Here is a 20051-nt window from a genome sequence, read left to right as displayed (position 1 = left end):
GTTTTTCCTCAGGGATAATGCCAGGCCGCTATAATCAAGAGGTGGGCCAAACCATCCCAGTGTTTGCGTTTCTTGGTGCCATGGTTGTGCTTTCCTTCTTCGTGGTGCAATTGACCAAATCCAAGAGCAAGCCCAAGCGCAGGAAGCCCAGAGTAAAAAGGCCACTTTACCTTCAACAACAACAAACTACCCACTCAGGCAGAAACCCCACAGTATGATCGGCCACACACCACACCTGAACATGCCACGTCTGTACATGGACAAAGAAACAATGAACAGATATCCCTGAGGTGTGTGTGTGGCTGTGGTAATGAGATTTTTGACTCCGATTGGCTGAGTATGTGCTTGAGATGAAGCCTGCCACCTTTGCCCAGACAAGGGCTTTATCTAATGGATATCATCGTTCCCTCTCTTATCGTCATTCAACCCATGCCTTTCAATTTAGTGACCAAATGGAGAAATGTTTCCTCATTTAATTTATTAATGATGATTGATTGAGAATTGACCCTTGCTGTGTATGCCAAATTGAACAACCAAAACCAGCCATTCACTTTCTTTGATCAACATATTGGACTATTTCCACATGTCTTAATTTTTTTTATTGTGAAAATGTGTTTTTATAAAATAGGAGTGTGCTTGCATCTTTTGTAAATAGCCATCAAGATTTATCTGTTGTTGGTGTGGAAATATCGTTTTAAATATATCTTATCCAGTATAAAGCAGAAAACTTGCCTCTAAAAGCTCTTGGATGACAGTCTTGTTTTAAGGGTAACAGTGGAAAAAACGTAAACATTTTTTATCTAAGGGATGATTCGGGTAAACTGACAGAAGCATATATGGCTATGGAATGGTTCTGTTTATTTTTCTACTTTCAATGATGAATGAACCCATTTCATTGTTTGCTTTAGATACATGTGCATAAGATAAATTAAGCTGTCATTGTTTGACTGGGTGGCCTGCCAGTTTGCCTGAACACAAGGAGTAAAATATCACCTCAGAATGCTCTTGGATGAGAGCCATGTTTGGCTTTGATCCATCCTTGTGTAGTTATCTTTATTATGTGAAGTATACGCATACAGGATATATAAGCTGTGATAGACGGTGCCTCAAAGTATTTGGGCACACAAGCCTCTCTTACAAAACCATGCAATGTCATTGTATTGCAGACATGGCACAAGCTTAAAAATTCACAAGATATTTTAAATGATTAAACAATAGATTTACATAACCATGCCCAAAGAAATCCTCATCTTTCAATATCCGATCAACTGCTTGGCTTAGCAGTCTCGTAGTCACCAATGCTTTTGCTTTAGGGTAGTGTAAAATCGACTAATTAAATTAGAGGTGATATGTGCTGGGCATTCTCTCTAAGTCTCAATCCTGGTCCATTTTTGATGGAAAGAATAGCCTGTGCAAATGTCACCAGTCCCTTTCAGGTGGCGAACCATGATAGAGGTTAATGACATGAAAAGCATGGAACTAACCATGACCAGCTGTCTGTGCTTAAATGGATTTCACAAATCTTTTCACAAAGAAGGTCACATGTTCTAATTGCCCCACATATCTAAAGAGTTCCAGCCTTTCTTGTGGTTGTCTCTGCCATTGGAACAGCCTTAAACAGAGAACCATCTTTGTGCTCTGATGTCCAGGGGAATAACAGTGAGCCTGTAGCACCAGGCTCCATCATACCATCCGCCTCCACAAGACCACCATGGAGCACATGCCGTTAAATGTGGGATCTTGCAGTTCTCCCAAAAATGAAAATTCCCTCATTTACTCACTGTCATGCCATCCCACATGTGTATGCTTTTTTTTCTTCAGCAGAACACAAATGAAGATTTTTAGAAAAATATCTCAGCTCTGTAGGTTCATATAATGCAAGTGAATGGTGGACAGAACTTTGAAGCTCCAAAAAGCACAAAGTCAGCATAAAAACTATCCATACATCCAGTGGTTAAATCCATGTTTTCAGAAGCGATATGTTAGGTGTGGGTGAAAAGAAGATCAATATTAAGTCCTTTTATCATATAAATCTCCACTTTTGACAAGGCCTGACCAGTAGGTTGAGATCAGCATGAGGAATTCGAATCGCAAAAACCAAAGTAGTATTTGGAAGTGAAAATGGATATTTTTTGGTAAAGAATTACTTAAATATTGATCTTTTTCTCACACCTATCATATCAGTTCTGGTAATATAGATTTAACCACTTATCTGGATAATTTTTTGCTGCCTTGGTGTTTTTTGGACCTACAGTCCACAGTAATCCATTTTGCAATTTAATTAGTCAATCTGTCCTATATAGATCGATTGTAAGGGCTTTTTTTAAGGACTTGTCAATGTACTTCTGCATCAGATGGACACATTTGGAGCACATTGGTTAAACACTTTTTCAGGTTAAGCATTGTTTGAAATTTAGAAAAGAACACCTCAAGATCCCTGCATTCGGAATTGCACTCTGTCCAGCTGTTTTTGAACACAAGCCTGGTTTTGTTGTCTGTACAGCTGCGTGTTGCCTATACTGCTGGAGATTAGCTTACTGCCCAGTGCTGAAAACAGGTTGTACTTTAAGCTTGAATTGCTCCAATGGTAGGGATACTCCTTATGTTTATGAGACATAACTAAACAAAACAATTTTTTTTATATATATATATAATTAATCGCACTGAAGTAATGAATTAAATCAACAGACCTAATTACAAAATGAAATTGGATAGATACTGCCTGAGTAGAGTATGATTCAAATAGACTTTTAAAAATCTTTATGCAACAATCACAAACAACTTGACATTGGTCAAAATGTTGGAACCTTGTTGATTAAAGAGAAAAAACTGTGATTGTGCTGTTTGTATTTTGCCACTTATTATGGATAAATGACAGACAGGCTTTCAGTGGCAGTCAGAGGATCAGAGGTCTTTGAAGGTTTAGTTCATTAATATGCAGACACAATCATATGAAGTTCCTTGAGTCTGTTTGTTTTCTTTGCCTGTAGTTTTACTGTGAATTTATGCTTGGACTGCCAGCTCCAGTGATTCAGTGGGTTGATGCTTTTATGAAGCACTGTTATGCTGTTTTTCATTAGGACGTTTATGGTCAATTGCCATGACAGTGCACAGTATTTGAATAGCTTTAGAATGTCTCCCCTCCACTTCTTGTAAATGCAAGAAGTGCCATTAAATGCCAATTGCATTTGTTATCTTTCATATTTGTTTTTGTGCAGTATTCTTGGAACCTTTGCTGCTAGTTATCTCACTGTAGCCATCACTGTCAAATACCACACAAGGCCAGTGCATGAGATCAATCTTTCTTCTCTGTAGAGCAATGGGTAACTATGGAGTGAGAGAGCTTTCCAATTTTGTGGTAAATTGAATAAATGTTCATAGCACTTTCAGTATCATCACAGAATGCTTTTATGTTTCTCTCTTCAGTGCCTAAAGAAAAAGTATCATCATGCTGAACTCTGAATGAATATGAAAGTCTGTTCAGGTTGAAGTCCTAACGCCAGAGAGAAGGGGTAACATCCAAGGGGTAACTCAGAAATTTCATATTGGTTTTTAGAATAGTGGTTTTTGATTCATGAGTAAAATAATGTATGTGGTTCTCATTACTTTCACGCTGGGCCTGGTTAGCTCAGCAAGTAAAGACGCTGACTACCACCCCTGGAGTCGTGAATTCAAATCAAGGGCATGCTGAGTGACTCCAGCCAGATCTCCTAAGCAACCAAATTGGTCCGGTTGCTATGGAGGGTAGAGTCACATCGGGTACCCTCCTCGTGGTCGCAATAATGTGGTTGGCTCTCAGTGGGGCACGTGGTGAGTTGTGTGTGGATGTCAGAGAATAGTGTGAAGCCTCCACTCATGCTATGTGTCCGTGATAACACGCTCAACAAGCCACGTGATAAGATGCGTGGATTGAAGGTCTCAGACGTGGTGGCAACTGAGATTCGTCCTCTATGCCACTATGGACTTAGAGCGCATTGGGAATTGGGCAGGGTTTTGGAATTGGGGTGAGGAAAAAACTAAAAAGCTGGAGTTTGTGGGGTTAGAATAAGGATGGCAGGATGTCTCTGGTGGACAATGTTTGTTAAGAGGGAAGCTGGGTTTTGCACACAGTGATGTCTTTGTTTTCCTAGGTGCAGATCTTACTTGTGAGAGAGTTTGAGCATTGTTGTTCCATGTGAGCGTGTGCTGGTTACAGTTCATACTACAGTTACATACTAGTTTAGATGCTTGATAAATTGTTAGTCCTTGTTTAGCAACACACGGTTTGACATTTCACAATGACTTCCAAATTTGTGTTTGAGTTAGGACTGTAAGATGTTGTAGAACAATACATAAAAGTCTCTTCAAGTAATGTTAACAGACCTTATTTTAGTCATTAACCGAAAACCGCTTTTCTAAAAACCCATTCGAAATTCCTGAGGGAGCCCATGGCCTATTAACCTTCCGGGTTGGCTTACAAATTGACATCATGACTGAACAGCTCTTTTACAACTTTTATATGTGAAACCACCTCTGTTTAATAATAATATTACTAGTTGTAATAATAGCTTTTTTTTTTAGAGTGAGCTCATTGACTTCGATATTCAACGTTGTTCCAACTATCTGCTTTGGCTTTCAGGTGAGTGGGTTCAGGTAACCTCTGATTTGTAGATTGCGGAGTAATACATTCTTCTAGCTTTGTACTGGCATTGCACCTTTGAGAAAAAGAGCATTGGAATTCTTTCATTGAATGTCATCACTCCAAAGACAGGCCCTCAGGCTCTTTTTGTTCCCACTTTAATATTTTAGGTCCTTTCAGATGCAAAGAATGATAACCAATGCATCTTTGAGGTGAGTTTTATTTGTTAGTTCTCCCTTAACCATGGTAACACATGGGAATTGTCGAAAATGTAATCAAAAGTCCAGTGTGGTGGCACTTCAGAAAAGCACAGGATTATTTGTGTCCATTGCTTGAGGCTGATTGAGCACATGGCAGGAATAGAGAGAGGAGAGAAAGGGAGATATGAATAGAGCTGTGCAAGAGGGGGATTGGTGTGAAATGAGCTAGTGCTGAAGGTGCTTTATTTTTTCTTCATTACAGGAAAAGCCTTTTGAGCCTATTGTGTAAGTGTGTTGTAGATCTGATGTTTGAACACTGTGAGCTGATACTTCAAACTCTAACTTCACTGTTTCAGTGCCATGAGGCCTTCATTGCTACCTATAGTAGTATGGAGAACAGGAAGCTGTCCCACTGGGTCTTCATCTCTGTGGTGTCCATGTTCAAATCAGGTTCATCAGTGTCCACATATTCGTAAAACTTTATTTTCTACGGGGCCTGGGTAGCTCAGCGAGTAAAGATGCTGACTACTACCCCTGGAGTTGCTAGTTTGAATCCAGGGTGTGCCGAGTGACTCCAGCCAGGTCACCTAAGCAACCAAATTGGCCTGGTTGCTATGGTAGAGTCACATGGGGTAACCTCCTTGTGGTCGCTATAATGTGAAAATGCTAATTCTCTCATCATTTAATCACCTTCATTCCATCCCAGATGTGTTTGACTTTCTTCTGCAGAACAAAATTTATGATTTTTAAAATAATATTTCAGCTCTGTAGATCCATACAATGCAAGTGAATGGGTGCCAAAATGTTTATGCTCCAAAAAGCACATATAGCCATTATAAAATCAATCCATAAAACTCCAGTGGTTAAATCAATTTCTTCAGAAACAATATAATAGATATGGGTGAGAAACTGTTCAACATTTAAGTCCTTTTTCTCTCTCTGCCCAGTAGGGGGTGATATGCGTGAAGAGTATCAAACACAAGAAGAATGTGAAAGTGAAAGTGGAGATTGACTGAGCAGGGAGGATAATTTATAGTAAAAGAGGACTTAAATATTGATCTGTTTCTCACCCACACTTATCAGATCGCTTCTGAAGACATTTATTTAACTACTGGATTACTTTAATGCTGACTTTTTCACTTGCATAATATGGAACAAAAGAGCTGATAAATTCTTCTAAAAAAACTTAATTTGGGTTCAGCAGATAAAAGAACATCATACACATCTGGGATGGCATGAGGGTGAGTAAATGATGAAAGAATAAACATTTTTGTGTCAACTTTTCCTTTAAGGCATATATTTCTGTAGGTATGATCAATGAGCCTACACTACATTTTGCCACTCCATTTCCACCTACAGTAATTTATTTGCTTAAAGACATTGAATAGAATAATTTTAACATGGTTGGATGGCCGTGTGGTATTGCATTTGGGTATGTGTGTATGTTGTTCTGTGATCCAGGATCTGTTGCTGCGGCACAGACTCAAACACACCACCGTGACTAATTCCCATGAGTGCCTTCCCCATGTTGCTCTGACCACAGCTTGGGTCACAGTCACGCTTCTCATTGCAGTCTTTGTTCTGGAGATCAGCAACGTGATCAGTGTAGTCGTACTTCATCTTTATATTTCCATGTAATTCTACCTGTCTGATTCATTGTACAAGACCCTTTACTGTAATGAATTGTGATTTTTGTGGCTGTATTTCTGGCTGAACTCATTAACTGCATCAGAATGTAGGACTTTAATGTCATTGGACAGACATTATTAGGAGCTATTGACTCGGAACACATTCTTGCATTAAACACTACTCAACGAATGGAACACAGGTTTTTCTCGAGACATATTGAAAAGTTGAAATTGACTGACACGGCATCTTAAAAATGCTGCGCTCGTGGCATGAGATGCTGAAAAAGCTGCGAGCGTCACAACGATCAAAGACATTTGTCTTGCACATGTTCACACAGAAAAACAAGCACTGAAATAGTGCAGACAGATTAAAAACATGCTTTGTGAATGTTCCTTTAAATATCTGGTAAAATAATGGTATCGTAATTCACACAGCACTTCAATGTATAAGCATCTAAATGTAATGTGAAAGTATTTAATTCTGTTAGACATCTTATGCTGTTCATTTTGAGCTGGAATAATGTATAATATATAATAATGTGTGTTAAAATTTTCACTTCTTTTATTGAAGGACTTTGCCTGATATTTTATGTGCAGTCCGAGTCAATTTCTCCTATTCTGAGGTAAGAGAAATTGAGATTGTGTAATTCTTTGGATTTCTATGTAGTAAATTAATACTTATTCAATTGCCTAATAAATAATCATGTGCTTTTATTTCTGGTCTTTTTATTCTCCCAGATATATTCTGATTGCATGGGGAATAATCACACTTTTCTGTGGTACCTATATTTTTGGACAAGGCACTTCAGTTGCAATCATGCAACTCTTAAGTTAGATCTAAATATCTTACTAATAATTTTGCAAGCTGGAACTGCCCAGAAAGATATTTTGTCAGCTTTTGTCAGAAAAGTTTAATGTCAGCTACCATTCAACACAAGGACTATTAACTGTATGGTTTTGGCGTAATTTTAAACATTGCTCCAATATTTTATAATATCTTTCATGTAGGTGTGTGTGTGTGGACTAATTCCTTAAAAGGGAATTATATTCACTTTAAATTAAGCACATATGTAGTAACTATATTATGCGAAATACCTCAGACAAATGTGTCCTGTAAATCTGTATTATATATATCTTCTCTTTTTGAATGTCCAGCCATTTTTACTGGCCCTTTTTCCTGAATTCAGTAATATTTGTTAAGTAATACATTTACATGTATCATGAATTATTTGTAGCAGTGCAGTTGAGAGCCATGATGACTTGTTCCTCAAAAGAAGCAAGAGTTGGGAAAGATAATACATTCAACAGTGTTCTACAATAAGAGTGTAAAGTTATAGGAAATACAAATATATTAGTGTTCTTTAGATATGGGAACCATTTTTATATACTTAAACTGTCAATTCACTGCTGTCAATGCAATAACGATGCAATGAAAGTGAAGGGTAACTGAGGCTATCATTGAGGCTTACATCTCCTATGTACCACGGAAGAAAGTAAGTTATAGTTAATTAGTAAGTAATGAGCTCTATTTTTGAGATGTCTTTGTATTTTTCTGATTCCTCCTCTCTTGTTTTTGTAAAGTGACCTCGAGTAGTAGAAACATGCTATATAAATACAGAATTTCCACTTTTATGTGAACTATCCCTTTATGACTTTACTATATTGTAAAATGATGGTTTCAAGTTCATATGAAATAGACAGTATTTGTGTTCAGTTAAAGGAATAGTTCACCCATAAATGAAAATACTCTCATCATTTACTCATCCTCATGCCATTGCAGATGTGTATGACTTTCATCTGCTGAACTCCCATTAAGATATTTAGAAGAATTTCTCAGCTCTTTTGGTCCATACTGTGCAAGTGAATGGGTGCTGAAATTGTGAGGCTCCAAAAATCATGTGAGAAACAGATCAATATTTAAGTGAGTGGTGGTGGCGTAGTGGGCTAAAGAACTGAACTAGTAAGCAGAAGGTTGGTGGTTCGATCCCCACAGTCACCACCATTGTGTCATTGAGCAAGGCACTTAACTCCAGGTTGCTCCAGGGGGATTGTCCCTGTAATAAGTGCACTGTAAGGCGCTTTGGATAAAAGCATCTGCCAAATGCATAAATGTAAATGTAAGTCCTTTTTTACAATAAATTCTCCACTCTGCTCAGTCAATCTCCACTTTAACTTTAATATTTTTGCTTCTGTTTTTGTTGATTCACATTCTTCATGCATATCGTCCTCTACTGGGCAGGGAAAAGAATTTCTAGCAAAAAAAATATTTAAATATTGATCTGTTTCTCACCCACTCATATCACTGCTGAAGATATGGATTAATTTTATGCTGCCTTTATGTGCTTTTTAGAGCGTCAAGTTTTGCACCCATTTTTTTGCTTTGTATGGACCTACAGAGCTGAAATATTCTTCTAAAAATCACAATTTGTGTTCTGCAGAAGAAAGAAAGTCATACACATCTGGGATGGCATGTGGGTGATTAATGATGACAGAATTAGAATTTTTGGGTGAACTATCCCTTTAAATCAACAAACTGATGTGGTGATGTAAAAAAAAAAAAAATGCAATGGCAAATCTTTTTTCAGTACTTTTATTGAATAGCAGCACTCTACATAATCTAGAATTTTAACAAATTTAAGACTAATATAATACTTTGCATCCCTGCAATAAATCTCTACACTCACTTATAAGAGAGAAAGCCAGTTTACGGAAACATACAAGGGTATAAGAAGTAGTATTTCATCAAACAATTCCATTAAATGTGACTGCTCATATTTTAACGTTTATTCATCTCATATATACTGTATGTATTTCAGTTCTTTATGTTCCATTACTGGAATAATATAAAAGAAAATAAGAAATGCACAAAATCCATTTAAATTCGCAAAGCTAAATTCTACGGCAAATAATTTACTGGACATTCATTTGTAACATGCACTCACTGTGAGGAATAAACAAACCAAACAGAAGGCAGGATTGGTGGGAAAGCAAACAGAAAGGAATGTTGCAGTTTGGGCTGTGTTTTGTTTCACCTTGTATTGAACTGTATCTACATTGAGCCAACCAGAAATTTCAGTCTTTTTGCACAAATACAACAGCCTTAGATTTATTGATCAACAAATGTGAGCTGTATGAAGTATGATCCACTTTGATCAAAATATCCTCTATGAGAAAGAAGATAATTTTACTTGTCCTGAGATTATCTGGAGCCAAATGTTCTTTAATGAGAAATAAAATTAGGTAAGAATTACAATCTGTCAAAGCCATACTCTTATATATCTGTAGATGAAAATGAGATAATTCAGTTCTCTTAATGCTCATTACTCAAGATGTTCTCTACACTCTATAGGCAAAATTTCATTTACATAAACATTTCCTCTATAATACTCCATGAACATTGTGCTTTTGGACCAGATCTTTATTTGGTTTGTGTTGTGAATGTAGGCCCATTTAATGGCAGAATATGCCATGCTGTTCAGCAAAACATATTACCAAACCAAACACTCTACATGGCTCAGTGCACTACACATGTTCAGAAAGTACCTATAACACCAGCCTATAACATGTATAAAGTGTCTTTACGGAAATGCTTTTATCCTTGGACAGCTGTATAAATACTTCACTGCACAGTTTTGTCTTCTCAGAAGTTGTACCGTCAGGGAACTGTCTGCAAAGCAGTGGATGCTTGTTTAAAATCAAACAGATGAAATATTAATCAGCATCATTTACTTTGTAGAGACTGTCTATGTAAGTTGATATTTTAAATGCACATGCTTTGTAATTTTCCTGATGTTGGATATAATGCATCAAGCGGGTGAGGTTCCTGTTCACAATTGGGAGTTATAAAGGGATAGTCACCCCAAAAATGAAAATTCTGTTATCATTTACTCAACCCCTTGCTATTCTTACGTGGAGCTCAAAAGGAGATGTTAGGCTGAATGCCTCAGTCACCATTTACTTGCAGTAGACACTGAGGCTTATATTTTGCCTAATGTCTCCTTTTGTTTTTCACTGAAGAATGTCTTACGAGTTTGGAACACCATGAGGTTGATTAAATGACAGGATTTGTTTTTTTTATTTAAGTAAACTATCCCTTTAATGACTGTATATTGCAGTGGTGGTGTTGTAAATGTGGGAACTGGTTCTATGTCTGACATTCTCTGCAGCTCACACTGTTCTTTTGGCTCAATATCAAATTAATACTGTGTAAACAAGTAATTACAAAAGAGGGAGACAGAATGGGGAGAGCCCAGAGAGTTGAGGTGAGAGTTAAGATAGCAGGGGTTGTGACAGAGGGATAGAGAGTGAAAGTGGTTGAAGAGGAGGGGTGAAGGTCTTCAGGCATTAGGCGGGACAGTTCCACCTGCAGACTGGCTTGATTCTCATTCTCTGTTCAGGCTGCACCAAGCGGCTAGAAAGAGAGAGAAAGAGAGTCAGCATCATTATTAAAGGGATAAACAGCAGTAAATATGTAATGCCTGCATATCTTTAAAATGTATGTTTATGACTACTTGCGATCATTAAACTGTTTGTAAATTGTACGGCATCCTCCCTTTGAAATATAGCTAATAGTAACCAAAGAGGGTTTTCGGTATACAGTGCAGAACAAAACATCTTAGAGGGAAAGTTGTGTTATCATTTACTCACCCTAATGCTGTTCCAAACTGTATGATTTTCTCTCTTTTGTGGAATGTAAAAAGAGATGTTAGATTATTAGTCTTGAAAGTGAATGGTGACTGAGGCTAACATTCTGCCAAACATCTCCTTTTGGGGTTCCACAGAAGAAAGTCATATGTGTTTGGAACGGAATGAGTGTAAAAGGTTTTAAGTAGTAAATGATGACAGTTTTTTTATTTTGGTGTACTGTCCCTTTAATCAAGTCACTGTCAGAGGATGGATAAGCTGGAAATTGGAGTATTCCTGTGAAATGTAAGAACAACAACCCCTCTAAAGATGACAGAATACAAAACTAAGTAACATCAAAGGCCGGTTTGATGCCAATGCCCATAACAGCCCCTTTGACATGCACCACTGGAACGCACCAGGCACAGCAACAGCAGACACGGCCTCTGGCTGGCTCAAAGTATCCACTTTCACATGCTGGAAGGCCTTGCAGGCTGCAGTCTGATGGTGCCTGAGAGAGAATCAGGGAAGGTTAGATAAGGACTAAAACAAATACAGGTGTCCAGAAATCCACTGTCACCAAAAACAAAGAATCTTTATTTAAATTATTTATTTTTAAAACAGTGGCTGATGGGCAACATTTATTGTGAAGGGTCATTTATACATGAACGAAATTACAATACAAAACTTAAGATCCTCTTATATGCACATTGTATATAAACATAAATAATAATAAAAGGAAGAACATTCGCAATTATAATAATTGAAACAAAATTAAGACATTGGCAGTACAGATTTCTGTGTATTTTGCCTGATAAAACATTAAATTAAAAAATAGGGAAAGGGCGGATCTGTTAGTATATACAATGCCCCCTGCTGGACAATTACAGCCCGTGCATGTTTATATACAGTAGAGTGGGCAGTCGGCACTACAGAATTGCTGAAATGCGTTATTGTGGAAACTTTATAGAGGGAATGTTCCACAGAAAGGCGGTTCCATATTGTATATCGCATCTAAGCACGTTCTGCGGGAGACGCAGTTATAAACACGCAGACAGGGCGCGAAAGTGAAAGCAGACGGGGCAGCATGCGCGTTGATGAAAGAACTGTCCACATAAACGTCACATGCATTTATCTGATCTGCAGTTTCTAGTTTACTGTGTGGCGGTCTGTTCTGTTAAGTTTTTGTTCCGTGTGGTCCCGTGTTGCTCCACAAATGTATTTTCGTTTATATGTCATTTTAATATTGGTTTCACGCATGCGTGTACCATACCGAAGCCCCTTTATCCTGTCAGTTCGGTGCGGATACATCCGCAGCAGCACTAGTATTTATAATACACAGTGAGTGTTCTTCCTCATGCAAAATTATAAAAACTTAAAGGAATAGTTCACCTCAAAAATTGAATTCTGTGGTCATTTTGTCACCCTCATATTGTTCCAAACCAATGAGAGGTTATTTTTTTCTCCTGAAGCTCACATCTAGCCTCTGTCTGTGTCTATTTTTTAAAGAAATCTTTGTGTTAAGGTACAGCCATGGCCAAAAGTATCGGCAGTGATACATTTTGTGTTTTGCAAAGTATGCTGCTTCAGTATTTGTAGATAATTTTTTCACATGTTTCTATGGTAGGCCTAGGCCTACTGGAAAACAATGATACGCATTTCATGAGATTTAAAGACTTTGATTGGCAAAAACATTAAATATATGCAAAGAGTCAATATTTACAGTGTTGACCCTTGTTCTTCAAAACCTCTGCTCTGGCAATCTGGATATCAGATTCTGGGACAAATCCTGACTGATGGCGATCCATTCTTGCATTTAAGTGGTGGTGGTGTAGTGGGCTAAAGCACATAACTGTTAATCAGAAGGTCGCTGGTTCGATCCCCACGCCCACCACCATTGTGTCCATGAGCAAGGCACTTAACTACAGGTTGCTCTGGGGGGATTGTCCCTATAATAAGGGCTTTGTAAGTCACTTTGGATAAAAGCGTCTGCCAAATGCGTAAATGTAAATGCATTATTAGTGCTCGTAGTTGATCACAGTTTGTGGGCTTCTGCTCGCCTTTTGAGGATTGACCACAGGTTCTCTATGGGATTAAGATCCGGGGAGTTGCCTGGCCACACATCCAAAATTTCAATGTAATGATCTCCGAGCCACTTCATTATCACTCTTGCTTTATGACACGGTGCTCCATCATGCTGGAAAATGCATGGATCATCACCAAATTGCTCTTGGATCATTGGGAGAAGTTTCAGGACATGTCATGTAGGACGTTTTGATACAATTCTTTATTCATGGCAGTGTTTTTGGGCAGAATTGTGAAAGAGCCCACTCCCTCGGATGAAAAGCAAGCCCACACATGGAAGGTCTCAGGATGCACTGTTGGCACGACACATGACTCATGGTAATGGTCACCTTTTCTTCTCTGGACTATCGATTTTCCAGATGTCCCAAACATTCGGAAGGGGGCTTCATCAGAGAAAATAACTTTGCACCAGTCTTCTGCTGTCCAATCCTTGTACTTCCTGCAGAATTTCAGTCTGTCCTTGATGTTTTTCCTGGAGAGAAGTGGCTTCTTTGCTGCCCTTTTTGACACCAGGCCATTGTCCATAAGTCTTAACCTCACTGTGCATGCAGATGCACTCAGATACACCAACCTGCTGCCAATATTGAGCAAGCTCTGCACTGGTGGTGACATGATTCCGTAGCTGACTCCTTAGGAGGGGACGTCCTGAAGCCTTCTTCACTGCAGTTACTTGAAATTCTTGATTATCCGGTAAATTGATCTTTCAGGTGCAATATTTCCTTGCATGTGAGGCCATTTTGATGCAAAGTGATGATGGCTGCATGTCTTTCTTTAGAGGTAACCTTGCTAACAAGAACACAATTATTGGAAGCACATCTTCCCTCCTTTTATAGCAATCAGTCTGCTTTTATAATCCAATCAGAATGATAGAGTGATTTCACATGACTAGTAATCGTTCACACTTTCCCAGGTGCTGCTGATATGATTAGTGAAATTATGTTAGCTGGTCATTTTGTGCCAGGGCCAAAAAACTGAAATTTGGGTTTTTGTGATAAAGTTCATTTTTTTTGGCCAATGAAGCTTTTTGCAATTATTTAAAATGCATCTGATGCATCTGATGTCACTGCCATTTCTTTTGGCCATGGCTGTACAACACAAAAGAGAACCAGTGCAATTTTTGCATCAATGTTGTTGACGTGCTATTTTTGAAACTGGACATAGGCTAGAGAGAACCTCATGGAGTTGATTATTAAATAACAACTTAATTTTCTGTCTGTTTCTTCCACAAAGCTATTTTATGGCTTCAGAAGAGAAATAGTGTGAGTGTGATATGGGAGACTTTTATGGCACTTTTGGGGGGCTTTTTCTCCTTTCTAGTCTAATATCTTCTGAAATTTCCAACATTGTGTTTCACAGAAATATCTGAATATGGGTTTGGAACCAGGGACTAAAAACGGTTCAAGAGACAAAAACAGAAAAAGGTACAAATAAATGAATAAATACATTCTCAGTTGTTTCCAAGTCATCACTTAATTATTGTTAGATCTGATGCATTAATACAGATTTGATGCTGCCGGGTTTTGACTGAGAAGCAGATCTGTAATTAAAATTATACTTAACTGTTAATAAACTGTGTGCTTGGGGGCTGACTATTCCCCTAGATTCGTGAGTTTGAATCCAGGGCGTGCTGAGTGACTCCAGCCAGGTCTCCTAAGCAACCAAATTGGCCCAGTTACCAGGGAGGGTAGAGTCTCATGGGGTAACCTCCTCGTGGTCACTATAATGTGGTTGTCGCTCTTGGTGGGGCACGTGGTGAGTTGTGCGTGGATTCCGCAGAAAATAGCGTGAAGCCTCCACACATACTATGTCTCCGTGGTAACGCGGTCAACAAGCCACGTGATAAGAAGCACGGATTTATGGTCTCAGACGCGGAGGCAACTGAGATTTGTCCTCCGCCACCCGGATTGAGGCGAGTAACTATGCCACCATGAGGACTATGCCACCATTGGGCATGCCAAATTGGCAAATTTATTTAAAAAATAAATAAATAAACTTTGTGCTTGTTATGGTTTCTATGTTGATAAATTTACAGAAGAAAACATTTTATGTCTTATTTTTGACTTGTTTTACCAGTCCAGGTTGCTTGTTTTTCTTGCGAGATCTGGAAACACTGCAACTTATATTTCACCCACCCCTTAGCGCAAAGTAATGTCATTTTTAAAAAGACTGTTATTAACCATTCTTTTATTTTGTTCTAACTGGTTACCATTTGGAAAGGAGGCTGCAGAACTTCTGAACCGGAACGAAAAAAAAATAAATTATGTTTTTGCTTAGAATGAACCGCAATGAAAAACATAAAATGTTTAGCCCCTGTTTGGAATAACACATCGGTGAGTAAATAATGGCAGAATTGTCTTTCTTTTCTTTTTTTTAGGTGAACTATTCCTTTAATGCAATTGGAATATTTTTTACAAGACCTTTATTATTTATAATATATATATATATATATATATATATATATATATATAGAGAGAGAGAGAGAGAGAGAGAGAGAGAGAGAGAGAGAGAGAGAGAGAGAGAGAGAGAGAGAGAGATATGGTCCGGCAGCATACACTATTATTATAGAGAAGATCCTATTGAACATGATCAACACAGATTTGCACCCAGACAAAAAAATAAGTGTCATATTTTACCTCTTCCACTCCTCCTCTCCGTCCCAGAACTCGTACACCACAAAAGAAAGACCGTCTGGCAGCCGCACAGCAGTCACACTGGAGAGTGAGAAAGAACACTCTAATTTTCACACGTTACGCTGGGACAAACTGATTCAGCAAGTTGATGAAAAACTGTGTTAAACAAACACTGAGGTTAAAGAAAACATTGGTAGAATGTCTTTGATGAGAGGGATTACAAGATAATGAGACAATTACTCCTTTCTTACAGAAAAGGTAAACAGAATCCTAATTATCCATTGTGCTGTGTGGCCCTCCACTTGATGGCAGTACCTCACATATTTCTGCTCATATAGCTGCAACCTTTCTGGCAATAAAACAGCAATGATCAGCATTAGCAAAATATAGCATTTAGCTTATTAATCAACAAAGGCCTAAACTGTAGCTAGTTCTGATAATCCACATAGAATCTTCATAAAACTTGCTGCAAGTAGTTATGGCTGTTGTTTAGTACTTGTACCGTGTTGGACAAGCCACACTCTGAAACACTGAAGTAGAAAATGATTTCATGTGAAGTGAAGGACGATTTCAATAATAGTTCAGCTGACCCTGTTGAAATGACCAGCATGTTGTTTTAAATGCTGGTCCAGGTTTCTTAACCAGCTTCACTAAAAAGACAATGCATATTGAACAGCATTTTTGGCAGGTGATTAGCATGGCTTCACCAGATAGACCAGCACCAAACCTAAGTTGTTCTCAAAAATTCAAAAACACACACTCTGAAGCTTCAGTGTTGAATGTCAAATCACTTATATCTTGTTTAGACGCATAGTTACTATATCGACAGTTTTCATGAGTTGCTCATTGCCTCAAAACTTTTGTTTCTTTCATCAATTTTTAATTCTGGATTATTTTTGACAACTGTATATTTCTTTTAAAGGGGAAGGAATAAAATCCCCCTTTTTTTTGCATTACACATGTTATGAGTCCATCAGTTGATAAATTCCTTAACAGAAGCTATACCATAATGTATTGCAAAATGATGCTACATCTTTTGAGATGTCATGTTCTTTCTGTAAACTCTGTGTTGGTTGTCATAAATGACATGCATATGTGCTTTCCCCAGTAGAACAAACTAAAACAAAGTCAAAAAGAGAGAAAGTGGGGAATATTCACCACAAGGTCAAGCATAAGACATAACCACTCAACTTACTGGAAACAGTCTCTCTGGGCAGACACATTCTTAAGGTATTGTTTCAGGGCCTCGCAGAAATCTCCGAGCTGCTTCTGGGAAACAGTCATCTCCTGGCGGACCAGGTACAGGGACTAGAGAGAAAGAGAAAGTGGCAGATCATTTTTCAAGATGTTTGAATACATAATGAAGGCTGTGAGTATCGGGAGTATTAGTATGTTCTGTCATGGGAATATACAGTAATGACTAGAAAGCCATCTAGAAGTCAAGAAAAAATGAGTATATTCTATGTTTCATTTTTCACATGAATATTTTAGAGAAAATATGTGAGAAGTATGTGAGAAGATGAAACATGCAGTAAAACTGTAGTCAAAGAACACTTAATTTCTATACCTAGTGCAAACTCAAAACAAGCTAAGAATAGAAGTCTACAGTGTAACATTTCTTATTTGAAATGAAGTCTGTACAGATCCTTTGTATAATTATAACCCTGCTGGAATCAAGGTACATCATTCCATCAAATCAATTTAAACTGCTGCTGACATGCCTGTGTGCAACACGACTCTATGGCTCTATGATGAAGTAAAGCAGGAAGTTCAAAGCACCGAAGTCCAATGAAGATGAATAAGAAATAAGAGTAAAAGATGGCAATATACCACAGTTTTGTATCACAATACACCAAACATGATAAAGCGCAATAGCATTGTATAGTGACCCAGATATCTATATAATATTGTATTGCCAAGAACCTACTGATTCCCATCCATAATATTCACATATATTACTTTTATGACAGACAGACAGACATAAACATATCATGAGAAGACGTTCTTCAAGGAACCATAAATTCTAAGCAATGAGCTCTGCTTTTAGAAGTGATTGGGAATACATTGTGCTTTCAGTGCTTTGTCCATCATTTTGAAGAGTTATGTAAAATCATCATAATGTGTAGTACTGCATATGGTTATTCCTTCCGGAGAAGGAAAATTAAATGATACATACCAGACAGAAAAATCAATACAGCTACTCTTTATTATAAAAGTTTTTTGGAGTATTGCCAAAGTAACTAATTGATTTTCAGTTTAATCAAATGTTTTAGAAATGTAGGAGTGAAGTAAAACTCCATTGGTTGGCCAGTGACACTGTCGCTTTAAAAAAATCTAACAGCTGAGCTATATGTATGTTTCATAACATTTCTAGAACGATCAATCTTGAACTTCACGGAAATGAAATGAAACTACTTCTTACTTGTCTATTTTACATAATTGCACCTTTCTCATGTAACATGTCACTCAATTCTCCCACACGTTTCTAAATTCTAAAGTGCTCTCATATAAAACCAATTTGATTAAGTCTGAGAGATTTATTTGATCAAATAACAGATCTTACCATGCAATAGTCTATAAGAAATTATAGGTTTAAATATAACTATCCCAGTTTGGCAGACTAATTCCATACTACGGCGTACCCCTGAAAGCATCATTGTTATGTCCGCATTAATTAACCTCTGAATGGATATGCTAAGTATCATTAAGGTTTTAAATTTGTTGTTTTCCTATAGTAGTATCAGTAGTATCCTATAACATGTCCTTACAAAAGTTAGTTCTGATCCTCAATTTTGACTAGACAAATGTCATTCCATGTGTGAAACGATTTCATCTAACAGCATTGGGATGCTTCACTCTTTGTATCATGCCACTTGTTCGTGTTTGCTGGGTGACAGCTGTGCGTTCCCTGGAAACACGCAACTGTAGATCCTGCTTTGACTTCTTTTGAAAATATTTTCATCAGTGAAGCAAAAATGAACATAATATCTGGGCATATTGTGTCTAAAATGTAAGTTACTCAACATTAACTTATATATAAAATAGTTGTATAAAAGCAATACCACACTCTCAATCATCCTTTAGTGCTGAATATCAGACATGGCTATAATTAAATGCAGCTGATTTAGTACAACCACACTCTTGCTTGAGTAATATTGCTTAAATATTTTATCCTATAATTCTTAAACCTTATTACTAGAACAACTTTACAACTTTAAAATAATTTTTAGTGTTAAATAGTGCAAAAGGATATGTTTTGGAGATGCCATGGTATTTATTGTAAACAACATGCAGTGTATGCTATAATTAAGGTGTCACATTTTTAACAGAGCATGTTTTTTATCCCCAGCAGGAGAGAAAGATAAAACTAAACTAACCCATTTGATACTTTGAATTGGCAGCAGTACCATTCTCCGAAGTCCAGGGCAGTAAAAGAGCAGAAGCCTATAATAAACCCTGAACTTAATCAAGAGCACTGTGCAATCCAGCACTACCCTGAACACAATCAGAAACACTACATTACTCCACCTACACGCAACTAAATAAGAATAATTCCAGTTCCCAATTCACCTCCACTGGAGGCCTGGTCTGAAGGGCACATAAACATAATTAGAGGAATGCATAAGGATTTGGAATCCAATTTCCTTTGCATTTCGACATGTGGCTGATCCTACTATGCTACATTTGGAGTGATTGCACTAATGTCATTCATTAGTCTTCAGTGTTTGTTTGAACAGCAAGGAGCTTCATTCAGACGCAATGTTGTGGAATAAACTGATAAAACAGAGCTTGGTAGGAAAAGCAAATGTGACCCGTAGAGTAACAGTAAAGAGCCTTTGGACTCTGTGGGATATCCATGAACTTGTTGTATTATTAGACTCCTTAAAATTACCAGATATAATAAGAACCAGTTTAATTTCCTTAAGCAATATTTCTTGGTCTAATTGCAATGTCTCTTGTTTGGGTTTTATGAGGCATTAGCAATTCCTGATGTGATTAATGTTTTATTTGGATGTGCATGATGTGTGTGTGTTTTCCTTAAGCTCAGAAGAGAAACCTAAACTAATGATCCTTAAAGACCCTCATGCTATTTTTAAATACTCCACTTCTACATTATGCATCAAACTGGGAAGCTTACGCACACACACACACACACACACACACACACACACACACACACACACACACACACACACGTTGTGTTTCCATGTTTTATGGGGACTTTCCATAGACATAATGGTTTTTATACTGTACAAACTTTATATTC

General features: G+C 37.6%; 2 protein-coding genes across 5 annotated transcripts in view; one reads left to right on the top strand and one right to left on the bottom strand.

Annotated features, from left to right (window-relative positions):
• Positions 1–7093, top strand: part of LOC127623161 (membrane-bound transcription factor site-1 protease-like) — a 42855-nt gene extending 35762 nt beyond the window's left edge. For 3 of the 4 annotated variants that reach the window (XM_052097449.1, XM_052097450.1, XM_052097451.1), the window contains exon 23: positions 13–7092. In XM_052097449.1, coding sequence (XP_051953409.1) covers positions 13–218 — 206 coding nt within the window. In that variant the 3' untranslated portion in view covers positions 219–7092. Of the gene's footprint in view, positions 1–12 lie in introns of all 4 variants that reach the window. The other variant, XM_052097452.1, reaches the window with a different exon arrangement.
• A 1946-nt stretch (positions 7094–9039) lies between these two features.
• LOC127623219 (N-terminal EF-hand calcium-binding protein 2-like) overlaps positions 9040–20051 on the bottom strand; it is a 107875-nt gene continuing 96863 nt past the window's right edge. The window contains exons 10-13 of the mRNA XM_052097553.1: positions 16980–17092; positions 15788–15865; positions 11489–11580; positions 9040–10857 (exon numbers count right to left, since the gene is read on the bottom strand). Of these exons, the coding sequence (XP_051953513.1) occupies positions 10829–10857; positions 11489–11580; positions 15788–15865; positions 16980–17092 (312 nt within the window). The 3' untranslated portion in view covers positions 9040–10828. The remainder of the gene's footprint in view (positions 10858–11488; positions 11581–15787; positions 15866–16979; positions 17093–20051) is intronic.

This window comes from Xyrauchen texanus, chromosome 29 (genome assembly GCF_025860055.1).
Source record: "Xyrauchen texanus isolate HMW12.3.18 chromosome 29, RBS_HiC_50CHRs, whole genome shotgun sequence".
Taxonomy (NCBI): Eukaryota; Metazoa; Chordata; class Actinopteri; order Cypriniformes; family Catostomidae; genus Xyrauchen; species Xyrauchen texanus.
This window is presented reverse-complemented; position numbering and strand designations above follow the sequence as displayed.